The sequence below is a fragment of the Symphalangus syndactylus genome, chromosome 23 (assembly GCF_028878055.3).
Source record: "Symphalangus syndactylus isolate Jambi chromosome 23, NHGRI_mSymSyn1-v2.1_pri, whole genome shotgun sequence".
Classification (NCBI taxonomy): Eukaryota; Metazoa; Chordata; class Mammalia; order Primates; family Hylobatidae; genus Symphalangus; species Symphalangus syndactylus.
Window position 1 is genome coordinate 20,494,499 of NC_072445.2, and position 22,408 is coordinate 20,516,906.

Here is a 22,408-nt window from a genome sequence, read left to right on the forward strand (position 1 = left end):
AACTTTAAGCTGTTAGTGGAAATATAAGTTACTATAGTCTTTTTGGAGCATAAATTACTTGTTAGCATTTTTGAATGTATAACCCCTTTGTGATTATAATCATTTATAAATGCTTCTACATATGCATTAAGACAGACACAAATATATTGACTATAGCAGTGTTGATGATAGAAAATTATTTTTTAAATTTAAACTTGATTTGGAAGCAGTTAAGTAGGTTATGATATTTATCACATAACACAGCTATTAAAAGCATGAGGTGGGTTTCATATGACTAACATGGAAAGATGCCTATAAAACCTTTCTTAGGGTTAAAAAAATCCAAGTCACAGCTATAAAAAGGGGCAATACGTAGAGTTTCACCTTTCAGGCAACATTTCTTTATCCTGTTTTTGAAAAACTGTGATGTACTAAGCTATACTAATTGCTTTCCCAGAGTCAATTATGGAATAGAAGATTTGTAGTCCTTGAGTTTTGGAATTTCTTCCAGAAGGGAAAGGTTTAAGTAAAAAGTTCAAAGGAAATATTATACTAGAACTTTTAGGGTGGATAGGTTTAATGTCCTTTTGACCCAATCAGAACAATTCAGTCAGTCAGTAGGTATTTATTGGGTAATTATGGTATGGTATGCCAGTCTTATACTTAATACTGAGGCTATAGTAATGAAAAAGAAATAGTCCTGCCATCATTCAGCTTACAGTAACAGAGTCGATGAATAAACAATTAGAATTATGTAAAAAATATAGAGAAAAGAGTGGTTATGAGAGATGCAAAGAGAAAAAATATGATACTGTGCTCATCATTGTGTGAAGAAACAGACATTTTCATAGGTTGTTGGTGGAAGTGCAAATTGATAAAGGTTTTCTGGAAAGCAATTTTGACAGGCTCTAGCAAATGTTATGTAAATGTTCAAATTTCTTAAAGTTATGCTAGTTAAATAAATTATGGCATATCCATAAAATGAAATACCATCAAACTATTAAAAAGAATGAGGCTGCTCTATATGACCTGATAGGGATAGCCTTTAAGATATGCTGTTAAGAAAACAGTGCAGAACACTGTACAACTTGACATTCTGTTAGCTCTTTTACAAAGGAACATTTATACAGATATGCTTGTATATGCACAAACTGTCAGTCATAACTTAGTGTTTAAGACTGTGGGCTCTGCATGCAGGCTGTCTGGATTCACATCTTGGCTGTCCCACTGATTAGTTGTGTGATTTGAGCTGCCATTCAACTGCTCTGTGCTTCAGTTTCCTCATCTGACAGAGAGAATGACAGCACTGTCGTGAGGGTTGATATGAGAACTAAATGGTATTTTTAAAATGCTCAGAAGAGTGCCTGACATGAGCATTCAGTGAATTCGTTATTATCTCTGGCAAGGGATATAATAAAATAGTAATTGTGATTGCTTCACTGGAGGGGAGCTGGACATAGGGGTCAGAAGGAGACTTTTCTTTTATACCCATTTATAGCTCTTCAAGTTATTTTAAAGTAAAAGGAAATAAAATGCTTATTTTCCCCAAGAGACTACTGCAGTAATCTGGGTTAAAGTTGACCGGAGTCTAGCCTTTGTCTGTTAGGCTGACTACATCTGTGCAGTTTTTATTCCCCTGTAGTTGGAATTAAACGACAATTAAATTATCAATTCAGATGTGTATATCTTTGAAGCAACTGCTCTTTCCTTTGGATTTCAGGCCATATAAGGCCTGAAATTTTCACTCCTTGTACTCCTTTAACCTCCCATCAGTAAACAGTCAAACTGTTTACTTTACTCTCTGACTTACTTGGGTAAATCCTTTTCTTTACTTCATCTGAAATCTCTTACCTAGGCCCTGTGCCAGTTCAGTATTGGTTCACTATAAAATTCACGAAATTAATGGCAACTTTAAAAAGAATTTCCTTCTACAATTAGGAAATCAGTCATTGGAGGGATGATGGCTGGTGTTATTGGCCAGTTTTTAGCCAATCCAACTGACCTAGTGAAGGTTCAGATGCAAATGGAAGGAAAAAGGAAACTGGAAGGAAAACCATTGCGGTAAGTTCTCCAATTAACCAATACCTCTCTTTTTCCCTTGGCCACCGTCATATTTTTAACAAGTACCTAATAGAATTATCAGCCAATATGCAGTAAAGATATTACTTCTGACTTTTTTAATCTGGAAGTTCATTAAGAGGAAAACTAAGCTGGATCTTTTCTTTGCACTAGGAAGTGTACATGTTCTATACCAGACAAATTATAGGTGTGTAATGTTCTTTGCTGCTTTTCCCAGCCCAGGCTAGACTTGTCCCCTACCGCAGGTTAACATAAACAGTTTATTAAAATTTGCCCTGGTGTGAATCTCAATTTTGCCATTGTGGCTTGGTGTTGTGGAAGTCACTTAACATTTCTGGCCTCTTGGGTTTTTATCTTTATAAACTCCCTCAAAAGGCTATCATGATGATTAACATGCCTGGCTGCTCATTAGTGTGGAAAACCTTGCTTTCATTCCCTTTCTCCTGCAGAAAGAGAGTAGCAAGGTTAACGTGGCATATTGTCCCAACTTTCTTGTTGAATCTCATTCCTCCTTCATCTTGAAGCCCTCTTTTTCCCTAATATGGCTTTGGGATATAAAATCTTCCCATTGCATTACACTATATTATTATTAAAATCCACCTTTCTTCCAAGGGTTTCATGTTCAACGGTTTATTAAAATACCACTTAGTTTCCCCTGGGAAAGGGACAAAATCATGCAGATGGATAGACCTTTCCCAGAAGAAAGGTAATTACAGGATGACTTGAGCTGAGTACAAAGGGAGCTGCTCCTCTGAACACTCCAGGTCTGCAGCTGAGCCAGAGGCAAAGGAGGGTTTGGGGCCATCTTCACGCTGACCACTGCTGTCTGCCCCTCTTCATGTAGCTGACTCAGTGGAAAAGGAGACTGGGCTACTGCAGCCCATGGTCCCCTTCAGCCTTCAAAACATGTAGAGAATATGCATAGCACAGGAGAAAAGGGTACCACTGTGACTTAACCAAGTAGTTTATAGAACCCCAGGGCCCAGTTTGTCATCTTATAACAACTTCTAATGACTAAGTAACAGAGAGAAGTCACACTGCCTTGTTGGATAGGAGGAGAAAACTGGTTATTAGGATCCAGAATATCTGAGTTTTTAACTGATCCGTTTTTTTCCCCTCTTTGTTCTTAATGTTGGAATTTTTTGGTTTGAATGCACCTAATGTAGTACATTTTAATAAACTCTTTATATTAACCTGTAATAGGGGACAAGTCTATATACTACAATAAAAAGCACGAACATTGAGATCAGACAGCCTGGGATTCAAAGCCAGTCTTTACCACATTTTAGCTTTGTAATCATAGTGAAGTTCCTTACCCATTTTAAGCCTTGGTTTCTTCAAATGTAAATTAGAATCATATTATATACCTCATAGAGTTTTCAGTATTAAAATGCATCTCATGTATATTAAATGCTTGGCACTCAGTAAGTGCTCCATAAATTTTAGTTACAGTGATCATCATTCATGATCATAACTTCTCATGTGGCATAATAGCAATTATGTGTGTCCAATAAATATGAGATATTATCTTTTTGGTGAGATTCAGAGAGAGTGATGCCTGAGTAAAAGCCACATAGGCTAGTAAGTGGTGAAGGTGGTGTGTGACTTCAGGTTTTTCTGACTGCATAAAGCTCAGACTTTTTTTTAATGCCAGAAGTTTCCGTATTTGTTTATGCTTCTTCAGCACCATTCTTCATCTATCTATAGAGAAATGAGCAAGATAAAGATAGTCTACTAAATTTTCTTGAAGCTAAAATTCTTCCGTTTTAAGAACTCTTTTTATGAAATTGTCCTTTTTACTTCTTAGTCTGTCATTTTTTGTGAGATTAATTGTTGTTAATGTCATTATTTGATGAACTCTAAAAATTTGCAGGTCCGTTCTATCACCAGTAAAATTAATCCAGAATCTGATAACCTTTGGTTTTCTCCTATAATTAATGTGTACTGATAATATAAAATATCAAGAAAGGTATTTTTATCTGTTTAATAATCTGAGAAGAGGATGACACAGTGATAAAGATTTCCATTAAAAATATTTAAGTCAAATGTTGGCCTTTTTTCTAAAGGATTATTATGTTTGTCTGTAAATTAGACTTACGTAGATTGCTTCAATCTCTAATAATTCTGGATAAATTATATCTGGATGTTATTTACTCCAGATTGTAAGAGCTATAAGTGAAGCTTATCCAGTTGCATTTCATACACAGGAATACATGGAGTTTTCACATTTCATTATTATTCTCCTTAGATTTCGTGGTGTACATCATGCATTTGCAAAAATCTTAGCTGAAGGAGGAATACGTGGGCTTTGGGCAGGCTGGGTACCCAATATACAAAGAGCAGCACTGGTGAATATGGGAGGTAATGAAAACTTTGTTAAATTCTAAAAAGTCCTAATTGCCTTAATAGTTGTAAACACTTATATTAGGGAAATTAAAATTTATGTTTTATTTTTATTTATAATATATTGGTGACCATATATTGTTGACCAGCTGTATAGATGTTCTAGGTCATAACTGAATATTTTCCACAGAGCATTTTTGCTTCATTCTACAGTGATGTATGAAAAGGATAGGATTTACTAAAATAGGCAAATTGTGACAATAAGGACATAAGGCTAAACTATTTCTAAGTCCTCCCCTGCAGTCCAGACCTTCCTTTAAGATTAAAACTGATATATACAGCTATCTGATCGTTATTATATCCAGACTGTCCAAATCTTTCCCCTGACAATCCTGCTCCTATTCCTAAATAATCAATTTTTATACAGTCTCACACCCCAGCCTGGAAACCTGAATGTTCTCTTAACTCATCCCTACCCCTCACTTCTCACATTCACTTACCAATTCTGTCTCCCAAATATTTCTTAAAAGTTTTTCCCCTCCGGCCGGGCGCAGTGGCTCACGCCTGTAATCCCAGGACTTTGGGAGGCCGAGGCGGGCAGATCACGAGGTCAGGAGATCGAGACCATCCTGGCTAACACGGTGAAACCCCATCTCTACTAAAAAATACAAAAAATTAGCCAGGCGTGATGGCAGGTGCCTGTAGTCCCAGCTACTCGGGAGGCTGAGGCAGGAGAATGGTGTGAACCCGGGAGGCGAAGCTTGCAGTGAGCCGAGATCACGCCACTGTACTCTAGCCTGGGTGACAGAGCGAGACTCTGTCTCAAAAAAAAAAAAAAGTTTTTCCCCTCCTATACCTACTACTTTAGTATCCTTAAAATGACAATTTTTTTTTAATTTTATTATTATTATACTTTAAGTTTTAGGGTACATGTGCACAACCTGCAGGTTTGTTACATATGTATACATGTGCTATGTTGGTGTGCTGCACCCATTAACTAGTCATTTAGCATTAGGTATATCTCCTAATGCTATCCTTCCCCCCTCCCCCCACCCCACAACAGTCCCCAGTGTGTGATGTTCCCCTTCCTGTGTCCACGTGTTCTCATTGTTCAATTCCCACCTATGAGTGAGAACATGCGGTGTTTGGTTTTTTGTCCTTGTGATAGTTTGCTGAGAATGATGGTTTCCAGTTTCATCCATGTCCCTACAAAGGATATGAACTCATCATTTTTTATGGCTGCATAGTATTCCATGGTGTATATGTGGCACATTTTCTTAATCCAGTCTATCGTTGTTGGACATTTAGGTTGGTTCCAAGTCTTTGCTATTGTGAATAGTGCCGCTATAAACATACGTGTGCATGTGTCTTTACAGCAACATGATTTATAATCCTCTGGGTATATACCCAGTAATGGGATTGCTGGGTCAAATGGTATTTCTAGTTCTAGATCCCTGAGGAATCGCCACACTGACTTCCACAATGGTTGAACTAGTTTACAGTCCCACCAACAGTGTAAAAGTGTTCCTATTTCTCCACATCCTCTCCAGCACCTGTTGTTTCCTGACTTTTTAATGATCGCCATTCTAACTGGTGTGAGATGGTATCTCATTGTGGTTTTGATTTGCATTTCTCTGATGGCCAGTGATGATGAGCATTTTTTCATGTGTTTTTTGGCTGCATAAATGTCTTCTTTTGAGAAGTGTCTGTTCATATCCTTCACCAACTTTTTGATGGGGTTGTTTTTTTCTTCAAAACCTCTCAGCTGGACCACTGCCACAGCCATCTAACTCGTCTCCTCCTCCATCCTCAAATGTGTACCTGGTATTGAGAGTGATTTATTTGAAACACAGATATTAACACATTATTGGTGTCCTTAAAACTTGTCACTGGCTTCTAATCACCCACAAAATAAAGTGGAAATTTTGGAATGTGACTTAGAAGATCTGCAAAATCTGGCCTGTGCCTTCAGAGAACTAAGCAATTCATTGATTCTCTTGCAAAGAGTGGTGCAGTAATGAGCTGCAAGATTCCATGCCTGCACATACCAAAGTGTTCTTCACCTCTGTATTTCCTGTCCTTTTCCCTATTCTCCTACTTAGTTTTCTTCTAGAGGTCCTCTAATACTCAGCTAAGGTGTCTTCTTCACCAATATATTTTTCCTGAACCTGCCACAATCCCTTCCTCCATGCCATGTTGTATTATATGCCCTTTCGTGTGTTTCTATAGCTATTATTGCTTGTATCTCTTTTCCTTGCCTGCTACTGCATGTCTATATCCTCCACTATATTATAAGCCCTTTGAAGGCAAGGACTGTGTTTTATTCATCTTTATTTTCCCAGACCCTCATACATAGTCAATAAACATTTGAAGAATGAATGAAATAATCCTTTCTAAGACCAATTATATGGTTCTAAGAAATATATAAATAGCATTTTTGAGGGTTCCAGAAATATAGCACCTAAACATCAAAGGAAGTCAATCTGTTTTCAGCTTTGTTATTAGAGTCTGTCTGTGTTTACTGTATATTTGTGGATATTTTGATTTTCAGAAAATCTTTATGATTGTACTTTCTTAATTCATTGGTTCAAAATCTACTGTAGCCAAAATTTCTCTTCCAAGTTCCAGCTATTTACTCAGTATCTTCATTTGGATATCTCAAGCACATTACTTTGAATGTGTCCAAACCAAACTCCTTTATCACACCAGTTCTTTCTTGGTGTGAGAAAGAAGCTAGAAACTCTTCTTTCACACCATTCTTTCTACATTCTTCATAATTTCAAAAATATATCACCACTCTTTCAGCTGTACAAGCAGAAACTCAGGCATGATTTTTGGCTCTTCTCTTTCATTTGCTCCATTGCTTGTATCCAAGCAGTCACCAAATCCAGTCGTTCCATCTTCCAGATATATCTCAAACTCATACACTTTTCTCCATCCCTGGAGCCATTCTGTAGTCCAAGTATTATTTATCCCCTCCTACTGGACCACTACAGAGGCCTCATAACTGGTCTTTCCATATCTACCCCATTCCCATTTTGCCCCACTATGCCTTTGAAACTGATTTTATCAAGATTATCTTGCTACTACGTTATTTTTTTAAATTTAAAACTGTCTTCATTTTCACCATCCCTATAAATGGCGCCTCTGTCCTTTAAATTGTTCACACTCAAAACCTTGCAGTTGTCTTTGATTTCTTTCTCCCATTCCATATTCGGTTTGCTGGCTGATACTGTTGATTCTTCAAAATTTATCCAGAATCTGACCAGGGCTCCACAACTCCCTAATTCAAGTCGTCATCATCGCTTACTGGGATTACTGCTCTGCCTTGTTTTCCTATAGTCTACTCTTTTTTTTTTTTTTTTTTTTAGTCATTTTGTTTTCTTTTTAAGGAAACATTTATTATATTTAAATTTTGTTTTTAAATTGCTAGCATCTGCCTGTGTAAAGCCATTGTAAGGTTTTGTCATTATTATTTTTTTTTTTTTATTATACTTTAGGGTTTTAGGGTACATGTGCACAATGTGCAGGTTTGTTACATATGTATCCATGTGCCATGTTGATTTCCTGCACCCATTAATTCATCATTTAGCATTAGGTGTATCTCCTAATGCTGTCCCTCCCCCCTCCCCCCACCCCACAACAGTCCCCGGAGCGTGATGTTCCCCTTCCTGTGTCCATGAGTTCTCGTTGTTCAATTCCCACCTATGAGTGAGAACATGTGGTGTTTGGTTTTTTGTCCTTGCGATAGTTTACTGAGAATGATGTTTTCCAGTTTCATCCATGTCCCTACAAAGGACACGAACTCATCATTTTTTATGGCTGCATAGTATTCCATGGTGTATATGTGCCACATTTTCTTAATCCAGTCTATCGTTGTTGGACATTTGGGTTGGTTCCAACTCTTTGCTATTGTGAATAGTGCCGCAATAAACATACGTGTGCATGTGTCTTTATAGCAGCATGATTTATAGTCCTTTGGGTATATACCCAGTAATGGGATGGCTGGGTCAAATGGTATTTCTAGTTCTAGATCCCTGAGGAATCGCCACACTGACTTCCACAATGGTTGAACTAGTTTACAGTCCCACCAACAGTGTAAAAGTGTTCCTATTTCTCCACATCCTCTCCAGCACCTGTTGTTTCCTGATTTTTTAATGATGGCCATTCTAACTGGTGTGAGATGGTATCTCACTGTGGTTTTGATTTGCATTTCTCTGATGGCCAGTGATGAGGAGCATTTCTTCATGTGTTTTTTGGCTGCATAAATGTCTATAGTCTACTCTTAATAGAACTATTGAGTACTAGTAAGTTCTAACTAGTAACTTTGGGCAGTCACTCCTCTGCTCAAAAGCCTCCCCTGGCTTCTGCTCTTCACCATCTAGACTCTGCTACTCCTTGCATATTCTGCTGCTGCTGGCCCAGTCTTCTGGCTGTTCCTCTAACACAGCAAGCTGACTCCTGACTCAGGGCTAGAAAACATACTGTATTTTTGCCTGGGGCAATTTCTCTTAGCTATCTACAGGTTTGTTTTCTCATGCTTTCTTTTGGTCTCTGTTAAAATGTCCGCTTATCAAGGGGTCTTGCCTGATCACCCGATTTAAAATTAATAGAAACTATTCCTCCCTACCCTCTGGTACTCTCTGTCCCCTCTCCTTACCTTCTTTGTCTTCAGGGCATTTACTTCAAGAGCAAGTGCATCTGAAACACCATGTAGTTTACTTTATTGTCTCATCCCACAACAGAGAACAAGGATTTTTGTTCATTTTGTCCATGGCTGTTTCCCCCAATGCGATCAAATGTACCTATCCATTCTTGCCTCATTACAACTTACTTCCCCTTACTTTAGTGTGGGTTAACTTTATGTAACTCCAGCATTGTGATGTCATTCTCCTATTTAAAACCCTTCCATAGCTCGTCATTGCCATTAGAAAAATGTATAAAAGGGCCAGGCACGGTGGCTCACACCTATAATCCCAGCACTTTGGGAGGCTGAGGTGAGCAGATCTCTTGAGCTCCAGAGTTGGAGACCAGCCCGGTTAACATAGTAAAACCCCATCTCTACAAAAATATTTAAAAATTAGCCGGATGCACACCCGTAATCCTAGCTACTTGGGAGGCTGAGGCACAAGAATCGCTTGAGCCCAGGAGGCGGAGGTTGCAGTGAGCCAAGATTGTGCCACTGCACTCAAGCCTGGGTGACAGAGACCCTGTCTTGAAAATGTATAAAATGCTTAATGTAGAATAATAGGACCTTTTATCTATAAGTGACAGGATCTCAATTCAACTTTGGCTAAAAAAGTAATTTATTGGCCCAAATACTGATAGGCCCAGGGGTTGAGCTGAATTTAGGCATAGCTAGATTCAGGAGTCTAAATGATACATTTGACTTTCTGTCTCTTTTCTTTTTCTCTCCCTCTATCTGTAGCTGTGCTTTCCTTGAGAACAAGAAAGATTCCTTGGTATCTTTCATCCTGGTACACATTCCTGCCCCAAGCCTAGCATATTCTTGACACAAAAGACATTCAGTGTTGACTGATGAATATTTAAACTTTTTCCATTGCCAGATTTAACCACTTATGATACAGTGAAACACTACTTGGTATTGAATACACCACTTGAGGACAATATCATGACTCACGGTTTATCAAGGTAAGGATTGTTTTAGTTGGACTATTTTTTGTGGTTTTTTTTTTGTATCACTTTTTCTTTCATATTTGGCATAAATTCTTTAGGCTCATTTGATTGGGACTGTACTGGCATCACCTTTAGAGAAGAGTACATTTATAAAGAGAAATGTCTTAAAGTTTCTTGCAGTAAGAATCGGGAAGAGACAGTCAAAGTTGTAGGATGTTTCGGATTAAACCTCTCAAAATATTGGCACCTTGATGGGGCCATCCCAGGAACAGGCTATGATGATGGACTCTCCAACTCATTTCAACAGATATGTTTGAGTGCCTTTTATGTTAAAGGCACTAGGCAGGGCTCTGCGGTGGGCACCAAAGGGGTAAATTCAATTCCTATCCAGAGAACTTACCAACCAGGAAAACATGACAAATATAAAAACACTCTACAGGAAATGCTAAAAGGAAGCAACTAGTTACTACAGGGTTCAGAGGAAGGAAAAAACATAACCACTTGGAAGGATCCACAAAGGAGGTAGAAATAGAGAAGAGTTTTGAAAGGCTGTGTCTCTTCACAGAAAGGGACAAGAAGAAGGGCTTTCCAGGAAGGAGCAGTACCTTGATCTCGTTGCAACACAATTTCAAATTATCCATTAGAATGACTTATTTTATAGATGTTACTGTCCTTGACATTATAGTGATTTCATTTAGCTTCTGATCTTGTTTCCAAATTCTAAAACTTCCTATGCTATTTAGATGACCCTAAAAGTAGACAACCCTGAAAGTGTAGTAGCGTCAAGTCAGATATTTGGAGGTGGGGTGTGTGTGTGCACGCGCATGCGCGCACGCATGTGAATTTAACCACTCCAAGAGTATTACTGACTCGGGGCCTTTGCATGTACTGTTCTGTCTTCTTGTAACATTCTTCCTTCAGGTCCTCATATAGATGTGTCCTTTGTAACCACTGAGTTCTTCTGCTGTCACCCCAGGAGCTTTCCCTAACTACCTGCCACCCAGTTGCTCCCTGTCACACTTCCCCATGTTTTTATCATAGCTTTTGTCAGCTTCTGAAATTATTTATTTCACTTCTGCCTTTTCCCAAGTGAAGTATAAGCTCTTCAAGGGCAGGGTCTTACCCGTCTTGTTCACTGCCTAGAAAAATGCTTGGCACCAGCAGGTGCACAATGCCTGTTTGTTGACTGACATTCTTTTTGTTTTTTTCTACCTCTTTAATTAATTTAGCATTAATTTTAAGCAAAAAGAGCATTATGAGGCTTATAAGAATATATTTAGTATTATATTCTTTCTGAATACCACATTCCCTTTCCTAAGCTAGAAACTACTACATATCATCTTTCAATTTCATTTATTTGTATTTATAGTTTATGTTCTGGACTGGTAGCTTCTATTCTGGGAACACCAGCCGATGTCATCAAAAGCAGAATAATGAATCAACCACGAGATAAACAAGGAAGGTAGGTAAAAAGTCTTCAGTATCCATGTGCTTGAATGTCTGTAATACCATTGTTTTTTAAAGATGCATCTCTGCATTTTTTATTGATAGAAATGTATTTGTGTGTTTTTTGAGAATATTGAGAGCATTGTTTTTATGCAATTACCTGCTCTTTGATGAAAAAGTGTTACATGCATTTGGGGAGATAAGCTAATTAACAATCATATTATTTAGACACAAAGTTTTTATTACGACTTTATTGTTTTTAAAGAATTGTTGAAAGCATATTCTGCTGAGAATTTATAGAGCACTTTCTTCAGACGCTTATGACTTGAGTAGGTAACATGGAGAATCTGATTTGATATGAAATAGTATGTTCTCTCTGGAAAAGACAGAGTGAATTCTGAGTGTAAGACCAAGGGTGGCATGAATCAGAAGAGTTAACCTTGAAAATATTTTTAAGATCAAAACAAGTTATCTGTATCTGTAGAACCACAAATATTTTTCTAAACTAGCAGAAATTTTTTTTTTTTTTTTTGAGATGGAGTCTCACTCTGTCTCTCAGGCTGGAGTGCAGTGGCGTGATCTCCCACTCACTGTAAGCTCCGTCTCCTAGGTTCAAGCCATTCTCCTGCCTCAGCCTTCTGAGTAGCTGGGACTACAGGCGCCCGCCACCATGCCTGGCTAATTTTTTGTACTTTTTTAGTAGAGACGGGGTTTCACCGTGTTAGCCAGGATGATCTCCACCTCCTGACCTCATGATCTGCCTGCCTCAGCCTCCCAAAGTGCTGGGATTACAGGCATAAGCTACCGCGCCCGGCCAATATTTAATTTTTATAAGATTCCTTAGACAATTTTTATGTGTATATATATGTGTATATATATATATATATATATATATATATTTTTTTACACAGAAAAAAATTAACAAAAGGATCTTGTTTCCTTCGTAGGGGACTTTTGTATAAATCATCAACTGACTGCTTGATTCAGGCTGTTCAAGGTGAAGGATTCATGAGTCTATATAAAGGCTTTTTACCATCTTGGCTGAGAATGGTAAAGTTAGGTTTACTTCCTTTGTTTTTTTTTTTTCTTTGTACTTAAATTGCTTTTAATTTATAAGCATTTTCCCTTTTCTCTTCTGGTCTGAAGCATGGCCCTGCCCCAAATCAAGGTCCTTTCTTTCTTTTTTAAATCTTCTTTTATTTCCTTTCACTTCTCCTCAGAGTTATCTTGCCTTCTGTGGTACAGTAAGGTAAAATAAGTTACATCCATTAACGAATAAGCTGATAGTCTTGTTATAAAGCCAGTAAATAGATTTTCTGTAATGTAAAATTTTTAGTATTTCATTTAGTCATATTTTAATACAATATTTTGGAATATATATACAGATTTTACACTAGAGACCTCTCCTACAAAAAAAAATTACTGTTTCAAAAAAATTTGTTACTTTGATAGCAAATGTTACATTACCCATTAATATTTATTACCACAAAACTCTGCTTAGTAAGAAAACATTATGTCATTTTTATTTGGTTTAGATGTTATTTTTCATTGCAGTGAACTAAGATATAGAATTAGACTTGTTTAAGCAATATAGCAAATATAATAAAATATAGAATTCTAATTCTATAATGTAGAATTAGATAGACTTGTTTAAGTAATATAGCAAATGTAATAAAAACAAAGTGCTGATGTTTTTTGTAAGTTAAAACATTTGAAAGAATGGGTGAGTTATAGGTTTAGAAATTCAAGCAATCAAAAATTAACACAATATATTATAATACAATTATATATAATTTAATATTATATGTATCTTTTTAATTGAGTACCTACATCATGCAAAGCCCTGTACTGAGGTCTCAGCTTTGAATAAGAAACTATAAGTGATAAATGTTATGGGAAGAGTGCATAGTGCTATAGAAATATATAGCAAATAAGTACAGCCTAAGCTGGCAATTAAGAAAACCTCCCTGGAGAATGGACTTTTGAATTTAGATTTGCAAAATGAGTAGGACTTAGCCAGGTAAAGAGGGCAGGAAAAAAAACATTCTCTACAGAGGGACAGTTGGAGTGGACAGAGAGCAGGGTGAGTTCAAGGAAACCTAGCAGGCCAAGCCACAGAGACCTCATGGACAGAGTCAGAGGGTGAGACCACAGAGAGGCAGACACCACACTGGGAAGGACCATATGAGCCAGAAGAGTAATGGGCACCAGTTTGAAGAAATATGCATTTTTAGAAAATGTGTTCTGCCTGTCGTGTGGATTGGGAAAAGGCCAGGAGTAGTGATATATGAGAGAGAATGGTGGCTTGGACAAGAGTATGACAGTGGGAATACAAGATGGATTAAAAACATGTTTAGGAGGTAGAAAGGGAACAGAAACATGACTGATTGGATGGGGATGGGAGAAAGGTTGGAGAAGATAAGGAAAAGTCAGACTTCATTCCCAAATTCCTGCTCTGAGCAACTGAGGATGATGATGTAATTTCCTAAAACGGGGATCATTTGCAGGGAAGATTTGGGGGTAAAATAAGGTTTAAGACCTATGAAATTTTGGATACCCATAGGACATCCAAGCAGAGATGTCTAGATGACAAACTGAATATATTGGTCTAGGTCTTAGGAGAGAATACAGGGATGGAGGTTTAGATGTGAGCATTTTCCACATATAGATGGTAATTGAAATGTTGATAATAAACGATATCATCAAGGAATAGTAGGTATTTGTGTATTAATATGAAAGTAATAGCCAAAGCCCTTGGCAATACCTGATAAAAGTATACAAGAGTTTGAGATGTTATTTTGGTGGTTTTGATTATACTTTGAAATTATGTCAAAACTGTGGTTGTTTCTTACTGGAAAGGTAAATTTTGATTTGGCCTGCATAAACCAGGCACTGTTATAAGTGCTGGTAACACTGAGGAATAACATAGTCTTTGCACTGGAGGAGCTTACAATGAGATGTAGAAGTTAAACATGTAAGTAGTTAAAATTACAGAAATAAAAATTACTAAATAAATACTACTGAATCACTTGGTATATTGCCAACACTGTGCTAATCATTTTCATGGCTTAACTCATTGAATTTTCCCAACAATCTGTGCAGCAGGTTACTATCATATCCCTCTTTTATAGAGAAGGAAACAAAAAGCATCAAAAGTCTAAATAGCTTGGCCAGGTGAGTGGTTCAGGGCATCAAACCCAGGCGGCCTGACACCCAATAACACAGCCTTATTAAGGAGGTTGTATTCTTGCTTTACCAGTGGTATGAACAGTACTCTGTGGGAACAGATAGTGGAGTAGAAATGGCTATGACCATATTTCGTAAGTCGCAAGAGGCTTCACAGAGCTGATATTTGATCTGGGCTTTGAGGCATCAATAGGCGTTTGTCAAGAGAAATATAAGGGTGCAACATGAGCATAGGCATCATGTCATGTGTAGGCCTGTTATGTTTGAAGAACTACAGAAAATTCAGTCTGGTTGAAGAATACGTCCTCATAGGGGAGGTGGTAGGAGATAAGGCTAGAGAAGTACTTAAGGACCAAATTGGGAAGAACCTTGTGGCCAAGCCTAGTAGTTTAGATGAACTCTATGGAGCACCTGCTTAAGCCCGGGAGCAATGTGTAAGGTTTGTTTGACAGCAAGATTACTCTGGAAGTCGTATAGTAGATGCATTGAAAGCTAGGAGATAAGAAAGGAAGTTTTAGCAATGATCTAACCAGTTAGATGACTGTAGAAATGGAGAGAAGATAAATTTTAGGGACATTTATGGTTAACTCCATAGGACTTAGTAACTGATTATATGTAGAAGGTGAGGGACAGAAAAAAGCAAATGGGACTTCCTGTGTTTCTAATGCAGGCAACTAGGAGGATGAGTGAGACCATTACAGAAACACAAAATCAGGGTCAGGAGGGATGAGGGGCAGGTAGAATATTTAAATACAAAGGATGGGACCACTTTGTTTAATCCTTTGTCTTTATACATATGACTCAGGAAGTATAAATAAGGAAAAAAGAGTACTTAATATGTGCAAAGCTCTACATAACATTACTTTTTAAAACTGTATAAGAACCTAGCAAAACAAGCAGTATTATCCTCATTTTTCAGATAAGAAAATCATGGCTCAGAGTATAAGAAGCTTGCCTAAGTTCATGTAGCTAGTATGTGGCAGAGCTGGGAATTGACCTCAGGTCTGTTCCACTCAAAACCCTATGCTCCTTACTAATGCAATATACTGATTTGCTCAACATCCTGCAGCTAGCTACAGAAGTTTTAAAATTGAAGAGACATTCCTAGCAGTGGAGGGGTGTTTAAAGAAAGGCTGGCTAACCACCAGAGATCACCAGAAAGTCACTGCCTGGTTGACTTGCCACAGTGCATGACCCAGAGCACAGAAACCTAATTCATGAGCATTTCCAAGTAAATTGGACTTGAAAATACAGATTTGACTCAGCTGATCTCATTGACACTGATGATCAGGCCACAATACTTGGCTCACTCACACTGCACAACACATTTGGCAACTGATCTAGATGTTCAAGTCCTCTGGCCAATGTGTTTTTTCCTAAATTCAAGCTATATGGGTACTCAAGTAATAATCAGAAGGTTACTTTCTTAACACAGAGTCAGAACAGGAAGAGCTTATTTGTAAACTTAATCAACCTAAGAGAGCTTTTATGTGTTCAGCTCCACAGTAGCAGGCATGAAAAGGGACCCTGCTTCGGGTTTTTCTCCAGCCTTATGGCAAAAGATAGACCAAAAGAAACAATATGGGTTCATATACACTTGGATTATTTGCAATGCTCATAGCTGTATCAGTGAGAAAATCAGCAAGCAAACATAATGCCCACATGTGCTACTCCTGTACAGGCTTGGTAAATCCCATTTATATACCACCCACATTCTTTGGCTATATGATCTCCCACTCTTTAAAAACTCTATTCAAAATCCAGCTAAACTCTATGCTGATCCCTTCTACTGGGTAGAGGTACTATGACCTTGCTTTGCTCAGTCCCTGGTTAGTACTTATTTCATTTGCCTATGGATTTTGTGGCTATAATGTCATTAACATGAAGAAGAAGATTGATTACCAAGACCTCTACCTTCTTCATCCAACTCCAGTTATATTGGTTTACTTCATTTTTGCTGTCACAAGAATATGGTATCATCATAGCTTTATATTCCTTATTTCATCTATGTTGTTATACCTTTAAATAACCAAGATATATTCTCCTAAATCCACTATTTAGTGAATTCTCAGTTTACTAATATAACATGCTCAGTATTTCCAAACAAATATGAGATAAACATTGCTTTACAAACAAAACCAAATACATTTTATTTTCTAATTGCTTAAGCTTATTTGTCTACTGTAGAATGATTGATAGAGCTACTCTCTGTTCAATTTTGATTAGAACTGAATTAGACAGGAATTATTAGATCCAAGGCACTCTTTCTCTGTTCCAGTGTTTACCCTGTGATTTCCCTCTGTGTCTTTACTGTTTACATCTTTAGCATTTATGTCTTCTTCTAACCATTATTCTTTTATAATTCCTTTAGATGTAGCTATATTTTCATTCAAGTTAAAGACAAGCCTTTCTGAACTAGAAGGGCTTTTCTCTATTTAATGTGGATTTTTATATAAATGTTGTGAGACATCAGGTGTTGGTTTTATGACCTAAATCTCCAAGGATAATCTTTCACCTTCCTCACTTTCAAGTTCTAAAGTGACTTATTTTTATGCTCCATATACAAACTAGATATAGAAAAGCCTGCCTAGAATTCAGGCATCTTGAGTCCCAGCCCTTTAGCCAGTAATGGTTCAATAAAAAGAACTCTGAGAATGGAAAACAGAAGCCTGTGGTCTAGCTCTACAGCATGCCAACAGGCATTTGACTGCTAAGCTTCAGTGGTCTCATCTGAAAATCAGGGATATTGATATCTTTCCTGTCTATTGTAAGATGTTGTTTAGAGAAATCTGTGATAAATAAGACATAAAAATGCTTTGTAAATGGTAAAGTCCTTTACAAAGGTGAAATACCAAAATATTTGTTTTCAGCCTAAGTGGATGCAAAATGACTTTGTCATTCAAATATATGTATGCACATATGTAGACTATTTATAATTGCTTTGAAATATGCACTAACTTCTTTGGTTAATCTTTCAGACCCCTTGGTCAATGGTGTTCTGGCTTACTTATGAAAAAATCAGAGAGATGAGTGGAGTCAGTCCATTTTAAACCCCTAAAGATGCAACCCTTAAAGATACAGTGTTCAGTATTATTGAAATATGGGCATCTGCAACACATACCCCCTATTATTTCTACCTCTTTAGGAAGACACCTATTCCACAGAGACTGATTTATAGGGGGCAGCACTTTATTTTTTTCTGGAAACCCAAGTTCTCTTTGACTCCTCTTTTTGTCCAAAAGTGATCTGGTCGGATCTCACAAGGCCATCCAATGAGACCCCGCACAGCATTTTCTAAAGAAGAATCGAAGCCTGACCACTTTCACCTTGGGCAAGAAGGTTTGGCCTTTGAGTTGCTATTCTATGCTGAAGAGCCTGCTTAGAGGAGGAGTACCAGGAGGGAGCCAGCATTTCAGATCTGAAGTAGACGATAGGAATGTGGAAGAACACATACGTAGTGCTTAAGAAATACATTTAACCTGTTATGTCAGTATTTATAATTGAAGTTTGATAATTCACTTTTCTGTCATTGTTAAAGTGTACATATTGTAAATTAAAGGGAGGTGAATGGAAATTAATGAATAAACATTTTGAGTTTCCCTAGTGTTGAAGGAAGGTGTTTTTCTTGTCAGAAAGATAAAAAAAATCAAGTTGAGATGATGTTTGAATTTCAAGAAAAGAGGTTGCTTTCTGTAAGTGCCCTCTCATTAGATCTGTGTTAATTGGTTAGCACTCCACTGCACATGCTAATGACTTCCTCTGACAGCCACACACCGAATCTTGATGAAAAAGGAGAAGAGCATTTGCCTTGTTACATAGTCTGTTACAACCCAGATATGTTGCTAGCTCTCAAGAACTGTAATATATTAAGAACTACAACTTCTTATTTGATTAAAACTCAGCTGTATAGATCCTTTTATAAAGCACCTTTTGTTAACCATCAGCCTTCCATTGGTATTTTAAAAGCAAGGCAGATAGATATGAAGTCAGCCAACTCTGACATGCGTCCTTTCTTATCTCCCTTACCTGATACTAGGGGCTCCAGAGAGGCAGAGAGAGCACTCACAAATCACACTAAAACTGCCAGTGGGCTGACTCTTAATGCAGTTTAGCAAAAATTCTTGCCTAAAAAGTGATAAGTAAAAATCTGCTTATGGTACACAGTTATGTCTCCAATCTTTGAATCAAATCCATGTTCTTATTTTAGAAAGGTAAAAGAGTTCTTCAAATTCAGCTGCATACCACCAGCTCTCCCAACCTCAGATGGTGGGCATTTCTGGATGGATGGCTGCGGTTATGGATAAAGGCTGTAACTGTTAACACAGAAAAACATGAAAAGCTCAGGCCCAAGAAAGGCCTTGGAGCCAGCCAAACAGAATTTGTTCTAATGGACATGGATGATGTTGAACAGAAAAAAGTTTACAAGTGCTTTGTGGTTGCACTAATGTATACTCACTGCCATTTTAAGAGGGGGAAGTACACTTTAAAATATATTTGAATGTCATGTACTGATATGCAGTAGCTTATTGTTTTTCTAGTTGCAGAGAATGTGAAGTTTAATCTCTTAAAATATTTAGATCGTCTACTTTTTCATTGAATTTGTCAATATGTAATTGCATTGTAAAATATTTTATATATACACATATATATATATGCTTAACTTCCCAAGTGTTCTGCATTGGACCACTTAGGGAAAATTTTGTTTTTTTTATGTTTTGTAATTTTTAAATTAAGTAAAGACTGGATCAAAATAATTACATCCAAACTAGACCATGAACAACTGATTTAGCATTATTCTTTGTGGGGTCGGGGAGTTGGGATGAAAACACTGCTTACGCACTGACATCATTCCTTGGGATCTGGATCAACACGAATTTCAGGAATTTTTAACCTGAAATGACTCCTTGGGATTATCTAATTTAACCTTCCCATTTCACATGTTAGTAAACTGAGATTCAGAGAAGTAGAGTTGTTTATGCTCATGAGTGACTTAGTAGCAGAGCCAGGATAAAAACACAGTTCTCCTAATTAATATGATTATTATGACCGAGAGTTATTGTTCACTAATTAGGTACCAAGGAAGGGTCTTATGTCATGGTCACAACCCAGTAGAGTCTTCTAAAAACAGATTTTTCCTTATGGCATTTGTATGTCTCATACATTTTAAATGAATCTGAATTGTCTCTAGCATACATTTTAGAATGGAGTCACCATGCTTTAGCTTGAACATTAAGACCTTCTATAATCTAACCAAATCCAGTATACCCAATACTTATCCAATCACATTCATAATTTTCTGGTGAAATCATATCTACTGATTATTTTGGAACATTGCTTATTTTTGCCAACTTGGAATCATCTTGTTTTCCAAAATAATCCACAGTAAATAAAAAGGATTAAAAATTTCAGTAATTTTTATGTCCATACTCACAGACTTAAGAATTCCAAACTCACTTACTTATTATGGTACTACTCTATGTGGTATTTCTCTACATTTTTTCTGCTCTGAAATGATTTTTTCTTACTGAAAATGCATATACTTATTTTTAATTATGTAGTTTTTTATATGTATAAGTGAATTAGTATATATAATTATAGACTCAATTTATGCCATATATAAGATATAAATTATATATGAATTAATTTATATATAATTAAAGGGATAACATTAAGTTTGCTTTCAATATGGAATAACATGTCTTTTTCAAGTGCTCCAAATCCTATTTGATTGTAAGCCACTAGTGGGTAGGTATACATCTTCCATTTTTATATAAATCTCTGCTCTCTTTAGTAGCATTTCTTTGCTATTAAGAAAAAATGATTACAGCTACATATGACATGAATCAATCAATTTTATCTTTATTGTTTTAAGAATCTGTGACTGGCCAGGCACGGTGGCTCACGCCTGTAATCCCAGCATTTCGGGAGACCGAGATGGGCGGATCACGAGGTCAGGAGATCGAGACCATCCTGGCTAACACGATGAAATCCCATCTCTACTAAAAATACAAAAAATTAGCCGGGCGTGGTGGCGGGCGCCTGTAGTCCCAGCTACTCAGGAGGCTGAGGCAGGAGAATGGCGTGAACCCAGGAGGCAGAGCTTGCAGTGAGCCGAGATTGCGCCACTGCACTCCAGCCTGGGTGACAGAGTGAGACTCCGTCTCAAAAAAAAAAAAAAAAGAAAAAAAAAAAAAAAAAGAGAAAAAAAAAAAAGAATCTGTGACTATCATATGAGTCTGCAATTTCTCTTTTACTTTGCTAATAAAAAAATAAAAATTCAGGACAACATAAATATGAAAGAATTTGTTATTCAGTCATCTTCAAATTTTCAAGCACATTTATTTACAGTTGTTATAATTACATATAATTTTTCTGTTAATGAAAACAAATTCCTTCAGGACTTTCCTAGAAAAAATGGTTAATTTTAATACTTGATGGTTAAAACAATTTCTTTGGAAAGGAAAATAAGTAATTCTTTTCTTCCCAATTAAACTGAGACTTTTTAAAGATGACTACCAAGCAAATATATATTATTATTGAATGTCAGATAATGTGGAAGAAAGACTGAACCCAGAATCTAAAGATCTTTATCCTATTTTGGGTTCTACTTCTGACAGAAGAGTATAACTAGGATCAAGTCCCTTCACTTCTCTGAATTCCCATTTCCTTAAAATTTGAAGTGGGATAGGTGCGGTGGCTCACGCTTGTAATCCCAGCACTTTGGGAGGCCAAGGCGGGCAGACTGCCTGAGCTCAGGAGTTCAAGACCAGCGTGCGCAACACAGTGAAACCCTCGTCTCTACTAAAATACAAAAAATTAGCATGCGCCTGTAGTCCCAGCTACTCGAGAGGCTCAGACAGGAGAATTGTTTGAACCCGGGAGGCAGAGGTTGCAGTGAACTGAGATCACACCACTGCACTCCAGCCTGGGCAACAGAGGGAGACTCTGTCTGCGAAAGAAAAAAAAAAAAAAAGCTGAAGGATTGAACTCTAGAATCTTAACCTGTGTATACCTAAAGGGAGCCATATTGATGTCAGGTTTAAAAAAATAGAATTTTAAAAATTTCATTAGGATTCTTTATGCTTGGGTTTATTTTCTCATATTTCAAGATGGGGAAAAATTATTCAGATCTTAAAGCATAATACAGACTTCTGACGTGTCTCGACTGTCTCACCCTGAAATCCATTCTTCACAGGGAAGCACAGTCATCTTCCATTGGGCAACTTTGGGCATATTCTCACCTTCAATTTCTCCTATATACACACATACTAAAAATTAAAACCTTTAGTGCTATATCCAAGACCCTTTCAATCTGACTCCAGCCCATTTTTCTCACTTTTACCTTTCACTGCATACCTGTACCCTACTTCCTTAGAAATGCATTGCTCTAATTATTTTCCTGCAGATGCGCTATACTTGCTGCTTTTCTATGTAGTTTATTCTGTTCCCTCCATCTACCTTTCTTCCTACCACCACCACCTATTCATCTTTATTTGTATTGGTTAAATTCTACCTCAGTTATCTAAAATGATCACCTACTATTTCCTCTCTAAAGCCTTCAGTATCTTCAGTACCCCCTTTCTCCCACTGCTTCCCCTACTACATAGATGTGCGCATCAGCGTCCCCTACACAAGATGTATTGCTTGAAAGCAAGGACCATGTAACACATCTTTGTATCCCTTACAAACTTCAAATAGGAGCCACTCTGAAGGTATCTGATGAATTGAGAGGGTTTTT

The 22,408-nt window shown here is 37.2% G+C and overlaps 2 protein-coding genes across 10 annotated transcripts in view; one reads left to right on the forward strand and one right to left on the reverse strand.

Moving 5' to 3' along the window:
- CYP39A1 (cytochrome P450 family 39 subfamily A member 1) overlaps nt 1–22,408 on the reverse strand; it is a 140,545-nt gene that overhangs the window by 111,207 nt on the left and 6,930 nt on the right. The window lies entirely within an intron of this gene.
- The window catches only part of SLC25A27 (solute carrier family 25 member 27), a 30,355-nt gene that overhangs the window by 7,416 nt on the left and 531 nt on the right, over nt 1–22,408 (forward strand). For 2 of the 9 annotated variants that reach the window (XM_055262947.2, XM_063632925.1), the window contains 6 exons: nt 1,918–2,040; nt 4,307–4,419; nt 9,969–10,053; nt 11,408–11,500; nt 12,432–12,534; nt 18,878–20,755. In XM_055262947.2, coding sequence (XP_055118922.1) covers nt 1,918–2,040; nt 4,307–4,419; nt 9,969–10,053; nt 11,408–11,500; nt 12,432–12,534; nt 18,878–19,168 — 808 coding nt within the window. In that variant the 3' untranslated portion in view covers nt 19,169–20,755. Of the gene's footprint in view, nt 1–1,917; nt 2,041–4,306; nt 4,420–9,968; nt 10,054–11,407; nt 11,501–12,431; nt 12,540–17,648; nt 18,611–18,877; nt 20,756–22,408 lie in introns of those variants that run through there. The other 7 variants (XM_055262949.2, XM_055262952.2, XM_055262951.2 and 4 more) reach the window with 7 other exon arrangements.